Source organism: Haliotis cracherodii, unplaced genomic scaffold, assembly GCF_022045235.1.
Source record: "Haliotis cracherodii isolate W230 unplaced genomic scaffold, xgHalCrac1.p SCAF_4, whole genome shotgun sequence".
Classification (NCBI taxonomy): domain Eukaryota; kingdom Metazoa; phylum Mollusca; class Gastropoda; order Lepetellida; family Haliotidae; genus Haliotis; species Haliotis cracherodii.
Genome location: NW_027266297.1, coordinates 41,496,357 through 41,505,990, shown reverse-complemented (window position 1 = coordinate 41,505,990; position 9,634 = coordinate 41,496,357). Strand labels below are relative to the sequence as shown.

Below are 9,634 nucleotides of genomic sequence, written 5' to 3'. Positions count from 1 at the left end.
TAGTGTCTACCTGGGACCACCTCGTGTGGTGTTGTGGATAGTGTCTACCCGGGACCACCTCATGTGGTGTTGTGGATAGTGTCTACACATGACCATCTTGTGTGGTGTTGTGGATAGTGTCTGCCCGGGACCACCTCATGTGGTGTTGTGGATAGTGTCTGCCCCGCAACACCTTGTGTGGTGTTGTGGATAGTGTCTGCCCGGGACCACCTTGTGTGGTGTTGTGGATAGTGTCTGCCCCGCAACACCTCATGTGGTGTTGTGGATAGTGTCTGCCCTGGACCACCTTGTGTGGTGTTGTGGATAGTGTCTGTCTGGGACCACCTTGTGTGGTGTTGTGGATAGTGTCTACCCGGTACCACCTTGTGTGGTGTTGTGGATAGTGTCTGCCCCGCAACACCTTGAGTGGTGTTGTGGATAGTGTCTGCCCGGGACCACCTCGTGTGGTGTTGTGGATAGTGTCTACCCGGGACCACCTCGTGTGGTGTTGTGGACAGTGTCTGCCCCGCAACACCTTGTGTGGTGTTGTGGATAGTGTCTGCCCGGGACCACCCTGTGTGGTGTTGTGGATATTGTCTACCCGGGACCACCTCGTGTGGTGTTGTGGATAGTGTCTACCCGGGACCACTTCATGTGGTGTTGTGGGTAGTGTCTACCCATGACCATCTTGTGTGGTGTTGTGGATAGTGTCTGCCCGGGACCACCTTGTGTGGTGTTATGGATAGTGTCTGCCCCGCAACACCTTGTGTGGTGTTGTGGATAGTGTCTGCCCCGCAACACCTTGAGTGGTGTTGTTGATAGTGTCTACCCGGGACCACCTTGTGTGGTGTTGTGGATAGTGTCTACCCGGGACCACCTTGTGTGGTGTTGTGGATAGTGTCTCCCCGGGACCACCTCGTGTGGTGTTGTGGATAGTTTGTGCCCAGGGAGCAGGTTGTAGGTTTGATCTCCTGGCTGTGTCATACCAAAAGGTGTATTCAGGTAGTTTATTAAATATGTGACCTACCTGATGACGTCATAATAACCCAACTGTGATTTGTTCCTCGCACTATCAACCACTAGCTACCACTAGCCTACTTTACTGTGGTATAAAACAACATTCACTTGCCTTACAGAAAAAACAACAATCACAAGTCTTCCTGTGGTGGTGTTTATTCACACAATGATAACAACTTGTCTGTTTGAACCATCACAGGCTATGTGAAGTCAAATAACTTAAATAATCTAGACTATTAGGTAACCATGGTAACATTCTAAGATTATGACAATTGCAAAAAAAATCTCATTGTCAAGATCAGTGATATTGGCACGAAGACAAAATATTTAAGAAATTAAGGGATCTATAAACAATGAAATCAAATTATGAAATAAATTCATAATACTTTTTTATCAATATCTCCTACAAAAATAGACACCCATGTGGATTGGTGAAATAAATGCAATTCAAAAACATTTTACGAAGAAAAGTGAAAATCTGGAAAGAATAGTTTTTTTCTCCCAAAATCTAGTTACATGATACTTGTACCCACATTTTCTGGGGTGCATCTGTCAATATCCCTACAGTTTTGGTAGTGGAACATCTGAGGTGCAGGTTCACAAATACATGATGAAAATCAAAAACTGATTAGAGAGTCAATAAATGTTCATTGAATAGGTCAGAGTCCAGAGCTTCATTTGTCTCAGTCCTGCTCGCAGATGTGTAGCGGGAATGCCCTGAAGGTTGATAAACAGAGTTATCCTGTGAAATGTGACATGTTGTTTATCTGCCCACTCATACACATGGCTGCTGACAGGTGTGACCAGGCTCATCACGTTCACTAGATGATAAAAAATTTCTACTTTAGACTTGGCATCATATCTAGTCGCATCGTTATAAAAGAAATGTATCTAATTGCATTATGATCATGAAGGTTGTGGGAAATTGTTTCATCACCAAATGTACAGTAGACAGATTGACCTAACGACAGCTTAACCTGAATAGTGTGACAATCATGGCCTTTTTTCATTAGTTGAATTCTAAGAAAAATCAACCTGAAATTCAATGTAGTGGTCGGATATTTTTCTCAAATTTTCAGATTTCAACTTGTATGCCACCCAATCACAGAAGTACAGATGCGAAACGATACTGACAGATCAAATAAAAAGATTTTTACATGTAATACAGTATCATTCACCATGTTTGTCAGACTTGTAAACAAACAAATGGGTAGCAATGTATTGAGGTACACAATAGCAAGGGAACACTATGTATGTTATGAAAGTGACATAGTTTAGGTGGGCATGACCAAAATGCAAATGTCCTATTGACAAAAAAAATTTCCGGATCCCTGGTACAAAGTCAAAGTAATTTAAACAGGAAAAAAATAAATTTTAAAAATTCCTAAATAGCAAAAGGTGCCACTTCAGCCCCTGGTTAATACATGTAGCAAGATTGGATGAAAAATCTTTCGCGGTTTTCAAGTTATGCTCTGAAACGAAATACGGAGAGACGGACAGGCAAACCCTAGATGATGACTATATATGTCCTGACCATAGTGACAAATCAGTACAGACATTTATGTTTTGCTCAGTGCTGCTATCCTAGAATGACAATACTGTTACTGTTGTCAGGCCCTACTTATTTACTTCTATAGTGGTGGTAGGGTAGCTTAGTTGTAAAACATTCGCTCGTCACTTCCAAGACCAGCGTTTGATTCCTCACATGGGTACAATGTGTAAAGACCATTTCTGGTGTCCCCACCACCATGATAATGCTGAAATTGTGTAAAACCATAATCAGTAACTCACTTATTCTTGTTTGTTGTTTAACGCCGCACCCTGCAATATTCCAGCTATTTGACAACAGTCTGTAAATAATCGAGTCTGGACCAGACAATCCACTAATTGATATCATGAGCATCAATCTACGCAATTGGAATATGACGGCATGCATCAACCAAGTCAGTGAGTCTGACCACCTGATTCTTTTAGTCGCCTCTTACAACAAGCATGCATTGCTGAAGAGCTATTCTAACCTGGATCTTCACAGGTCCTCACTTTTTCTATAACAATCTAACGTGCAGTGTCAAAGATTTGGAGATTCCAAGAAGTGTACTATTTGTCATAAGAAAATAACCTCAAACATGAATATGTCAAATTGATTCTGATTTTTTCACCTTTTCACATTACATCCCCACTGCCCATTGGCCATGTTGGTATATTGATTACAAAAATGCATATTCAGTCAAGTAATTCTGCATTACAAACTCAAGTTCCAAACATGTTGGAAGCTGTGAACATTGTCACATATGATATGAAAAGTATAATAAATGAATAACAGAATAGATACCTCAACATGCTAAATAGATATTATAACACTGTAAATTGAATGGGATGAAAACATTACATTGGATTCTAAACCCAGGACCAGTTGCTGGTCACTGCATATCAATACATTTCCTGATAAGTATCATATATAAAATTTAACAAATACAGCACTCAACCATGACAACAAGGATACTGCATCCAATATAAGCTGATTACATATTGCTATTAAGTACTACTAATAAATAGAAAACAAACCATCACAGAAGTAGAAACAATATCGAATGTCTCACGACTATTTGAGTACATGGAGTAAGCATAGAAAGAGCATGCACAGAGAGTAATCATAATTGTTCTTGTTTACAATGTACATAAACATTTGTTGATGTTACCGTGTATTCCATGCCTGGAAACCTTAAGATTTGAAACCTCTGTCTTGCTGCATTGATCCCAGATGAAATTGCTGCCACAAATACTCCACATCACCCGATAATCTCAAAACACAAAATGTTATCTCCCCCTTCACACAGGGGAATAGTTTACCTATTGAACTTGGTGGAAGCACCTCAAGGTGAACACGTACACATACCCACCCCTAGTTTGATACAGGGAGGATTTCTACGGCATTGAACCCTCTACCTGTATTGCCTATATATCAGTAATTCCCTAAACATCTCCATTTTATTAACAACCCTTTCAATGCTACCTGTGGTGCAAAGCATCTCTTTGGGGGGTTAACGAAATTTTCCTGCCCAATTATTGTTTGTTTGTTGTTTAAAGCCACACTCAGCAATATTCCAGCTATATGACTGCGGTCTGTAAATAATGAATCCAGTGATTGACATCATGAGCATCTATCCACGCAATTGGGATATGATGACATGCTTCAACCAAGTCAGCGAGTCTGACCACCCGATCCCGTTAGTCGCCTCTCACGACAAGGATAGTCACCATTTACAGCAAGCATAGGTTACCGAAGACCTATTCTACCCCAGATATTCACGGGTCTCCTGCCCAATTAACTTGGGTCAGTTGAACGGTCATTCTTTATGTAGTTTAACATTTTCAATGGTTTATTTGGCATCAGATATAACTGTTGGGTGAAACAAATAGAAATGCTAATCCTGCTAGTACTGTTACGTGACCAAACTTCTATCTCCTTTTTTTTGGACTGAAAAATGGGAACAGAAAAATAATAAAACAAACACATGATGCACTGGCAACACCAGAAAATATATCCATGATAACACTTTAAAATATAAAAATATGATGTGAATGATGAAATGGGTTTCACACCTTTGAACAGCTTTCCAGTTATATCATGGCATGCCAGCTTGATGTGGGAGGAAAGCTTTAAAATACAGACCATTTTGTGTCTTGAGTCGTGAACAGTCCGAATGTTAACAGTGCTTAAAATATATATAAATGTTAGGGGCATTTTTAGGGGTGGACAGGTCATGAGAAAGAAGAAATTTCAATCTCATTAAAATTAGATCTTAGTGCTCACTGCTGCTACACAAAGATCACATGACATCCCATAACAGGTCACATCAGAATGACCTTTGACCAACCAAAGAAATGACTAACAAGAGGTTGACATTAGCTAATCAGAAAGCAGCTTTCTCGAGCTATATGGCACTAGTTCCAAACTGGTAACTTCCATCGATGTCTAAATGATGGCTGATATTTTATGGCAGTACTTCCCTTGGGCTATGTAATGTGCATGATGTGTCTCCTCAGTTACAAATGTTTATCCCATTGTCATGATTATCATGATTAAAGTGAGAAATGCATGATGATTTTGATGGAATCAGTCGTACAGCCCCTAACTGTCTTCGGAATACTTGTGTTAACCTTTTTGAGTTTGCATGATTAGAAACTACATTCGGACTGTCACTTTCCCAAACTCGTAAGCGACGCTCTGATTGGTTGGATAAAAGGTTGGTCTGATGTGACCCAAACGTGCCTAATAGGATGTCCTCGATCTTCTTTAGCGGGTGCGAACTAAGATCTGATTTTAATGAGATTAGAAGAAGTTTTTGGACAAGTCCATCACAATGATCAAAAATGATGCTGTTTAACACAATCCCTACCCATCAAGTAAAAGCCAACATAAAACAGGTCCAGTTGAACTTTTCCCAAAGGAAACAACCTGAAACCAAAAATATCAAGTTTTCAAATGGTTCAATTTGATCATGTCCTTCATGACAACCGGAAGATTCAACTGTTCCACCTTGGACAGGACATTCCTGCCTAACATCCGTCTAAGCCTGAAACAACAACTGTCTTGAAGCGAACTTGGACTAGCTGCAATGGCCTGTGCACGATGTAGTGCAGCCTTCAGTAACAAATCTGTAGTGGTAAGTTTCTTATGATCGATGTAATCACTATCCTTGCCCGTCGGCCTGTAACCAGCATCCATCAACAGATGAAGAAGCTGAGGGTTCTCACATTTCACTCCAACTGAAAAAGGGGTACGATCGAACCCATCTGTTTTGTCCAGAAAAACATTCAAATCCATGATCAGATACTGTGCACAGACAGTGTCTCCGTGTTTACTAACCACATGCATTGCCGTTAACCCATACATGTCCTGCAAGTCTGCATCAGCACCATATTCGTACAACAGTTTCATCAAATCAAGCCTGTTACGCTCAGCGGCACTATTGAAAGGTGTCGTGGGCGGTCCGCCATCATTAACACACGCTCCTGCTTCTATAAGCGTCCTAAATACCTCCAAATCATCACAACAGTCTGCAGCATAGGTAAGCAAAGGTAAATTATGCCTTCCCCAGGTTTTAACTTTGGCACCATTGGCAATAAGATACTTCACCATTTTGTGATCATCTAGTGTGTGATACAACGGCACTCCATTGACACTGTCCACAGCATTCACGTCTGCTCCTTGTTCAACCAGGTATTTAACCATCGTAATATCACCATTCTGCGTAGCTCGGTGTAGGGCAGTCCGTTTAAAGTAGCCATCGCTGACATTAACATCACAGCCATGTTCTTCAACAAGCAATCTCACAATAGGCAGATGACCTTTTTCAACAGCTCGCACAAGCGGTATCCGGAAATCCTTCTGTGTGTTTTCTTCCTTATTTGTGATATGAGGGTCAAACCCAGCTTTGATGAACGCCTTTACGATGTCCACATCCCCACCTGCTGCAGCCCAGCTGAGGGGGTAGTCTGGAATATCTTCGATGAAATGGGACTCCTTGTAGTAACACAGCCTATTGAACCTATAGACCATCCCAGGGCCTTCTTTCGCAATGTATTCTAGTATATCTGTCTTGTTGCCTTCGATGTGAAGAATGGAATTTAAGTGATAGAACTCATCGACATTGTCCAGTAACTCTTTATGGAAGTCTTGTGACAATCTGTCTGGTACTGGGATCCCTTTCTCCATGTTTATCTGAAAATGATATTTGAAAATTATTTGAAAATTATTAACTTTGATCTTATAATCATGTTGATAAACATGCAGGGTTTAAGATTGGTTCACATTTGTAAGTATTATAGGGTTACAAATAACATGAATAACCAAGTGCAAAAAAATCGTATGTGCACTAGTGAAAATATCACTTCATGCGCACAAGCATATTGTTTATGTTATCTGGACAGCATTGTTGACATCATTCAAATCTTATTATGACCTTAAGTAGGAATGACATAACACTTAGTCTAGAAGCGATGTCATAGCTGAAGACTGACATCAGGCAACTGTGATGTCTAAGACGGCGGTGCTGTGATCAATGCATTTGTCTGAACATGCTGAAGGTGAGCTTTAAAGGTTAAGAAATAATGGGGTATAAAGAAATTATTACACTTGCATGTGTGTCATACTGATTTTACGAATCGCTCACGCTCGGGAAATACAATAATTCTGATACCCATTTCATAAAAGCAGTATGACATATATGTTCGGATAATAATCTCTATTAATGAAAATGTTGGGCAGGTTGTCTCCCAAAACTACATGCCATAATTACTACATGCCAAAATGACTAGACTTATTTAAAACAACAAAGACAAATTACCTACAGATGTATAGTCCAGGAGAAGAACAATTTTGTTGTTTGTTTGTTGTTTAACGCCGCAATAAGCAATATTCCAGATATATGATGGTGGTCATGAGCATCGATCCACGCAATTGGGATACGATGACATGCATCAACCAAGTCAGCAAGCCTGACCACCTGATTCCTTTAGTCGACTCTTACAACAAGCAGGGTTGCCTTTTACGACAAGCATGAGTTGCTGAAGACCAACTCTACCTCGGATCTTCACAAGAGAAACAAGCTAAGAGATTAAGCTGAGAAGCACGCTCTCATATTAACTAGCAGTTGTTTTGTTCAACAAGTACATTTATGAAGAAACAACAACTTACTATGATATTGTTCGAAAATGAATACAAACATACATTACCCTGTATTTCATATAAGAGGTTAAATGTCATTTGTGTTAACCAATTAGAAGTAAGTAAAACAAATTAAGAGGCATTGAAGTAGCAATGGTAGGAACATGCAAGATATTTGTTGCTGCTTTTAAACAAGAATTGCAGTTAGATCCGCTATCCACATAGATCTCCAAAAGCCAAGAGATGCAATGGCGACAAGTTTAAGACATACGTAAACATAACTTGCAATAAATGTTTACCAAGTTACCTTTACATATCTTTTAAATTATGTATGGTATGCATAAATGCTCAGCTTTCTAACTTTCAAAACTTTAAGTAGTTAATGTACCTCAAAAGGAAAAGCCAAAAAGGTACCGGTTGTCGATGCCACAGCACATGGAAACAACAGGGTGCATAAAACATCTACAACAACATAACGGCACCGCCTTATTGATTTACATTCTGAATTTGTTAGTTTAGTTCGTTTTCGAGATACAAAATTAAGTTATTCTTGTCTGAATGCTTAGGCCAATCATACTGAGGAGTTAGAAGCCTTGACACTGATTGGGTGATTAGAAGGTTCTCCTGACTCAACCTCCTATGAAAGTGTCCTCAGATCTTCACATAGAGAGATATCGTTTGTTATATAAAAACATATCTTATCTGATTTTAATGAAACTGAGATCAAATATATTTCTTGTTTATCATAACACAATCAGTCCCAATATATATTTACATTTAAGCACATGCCATGTCATTCACACTTGCAGTGGAACCATTAACACCATCACCATGGCCACTCCTAATTCTTTGGACCACAGTGGCCAAAACAGGTAACCAAAAACATCATGGTACAATAGAATCAAATAGATGTATAAGTTTAAACTATAACCATCTGAAGATATAGGCCAAGATATAAATTTACACAAAATAAAAATTCTTCCTCCCAACACAGAAAGATTTTAAAAAGTCACGAGAAACTAGATTCATTTGCTTGGGATTGGTCAGGTCTTATGTGTGTGCACGGACCTATATATAGGTCCATGATCCATGAAGCATTTGGCTTTGGGGAAACATTTGGCTTTGTGTGACCTATAGCCTTATCACAGTTGCCAATTCATGACGAAATGACATGTATTACTCAGCATGAATGTTGTTGGTAATGATCGATGAAGAATGAACCCGAGAACAACTTACCAAATAACGAAGTCCCGCAAGTGAAATACTCTGATTTAGGTCGCCATTGTCAGGTCAGCTGTTTCTGTCAGTCAACTTTACTTGATCATAAACATACAAAATCGTGTCTATGTGAAATTCAGTATCAGTATGAAGCAATACGCCTGTCTAATAGTTCCACATATCACTGAATTAGCCTTCCGCACGACAGGAATCGTTATCGTTGACGATACGTTCTGGTTGTTTACGTATTTTCAATCGAAGATCAAGGGAAGTTACTCTACATTCGATAATCTTGCAGCTCCGGACATTGCTTCGCTCCCCTGTGAGGAGTTGTATTATTCTCAGTACCATTCGTCACCACTCTCCTATGTTCAATGTTTCAAACTTTGAAAGATTTAAATTTAATAATAAAGAAAACCTTTTTCAACTAGTATATTTAGATTATTTGATTCAGCAAGTGAGGATTTTATATTTTATTATTTATGTTATTGTTTGGAATTAAGGGCACGTATGTACCCGAGTTAGTTCAATCCTCCATGTGTACAGTTATATACTATACGCTTTAGCAAAGATTTATTTTCTGTCGTAATTTACCGTCCGATTACAATATGATGCATGACAATTTCATCCTTCGTATCTAACACTGAAAGATAATTAATATTTAACACAGGAGTACATAGCTGTACATAGCATTTTATTTTATTTTATTTTCATACGAGATCGCGATTTGTCTAAGGTGAGGTGAGGTGA

The 9,634-nt window shown here is 39.3% G+C and overlaps 1 protein-coding gene across 1 annotated transcript; it reads right to left on the bottom strand.

Annotated features, from left to right (window-relative positions):
• Positions 1-1,155: 1,155 nt before the first annotated feature.
• On the bottom strand, positions 1,156-9,139 carry LOC139479816 (ankyrin repeat and SOCS box protein 13-like). Its single transcript, XM_071262699.1, has 2 exons — positions 8,903-9,139; positions 1,156-6,721 (listed from the first exon to the last, which is right to left on the bottom strand). Exon 2 carries the CDS (start codon positions 6,713-6,715, stop codon positions 5,471-5,473), a length of 1,245 nt encoding a protein of 414 aa, XP_071118800.1. The 5' UTR covers positions 6,716-6,721; positions 8,903-9,139; the 3' UTR covers positions 1,156-5,470.
• Between the last annotated feature and the right edge of the window lie 495 nt (positions 9,140-9,634).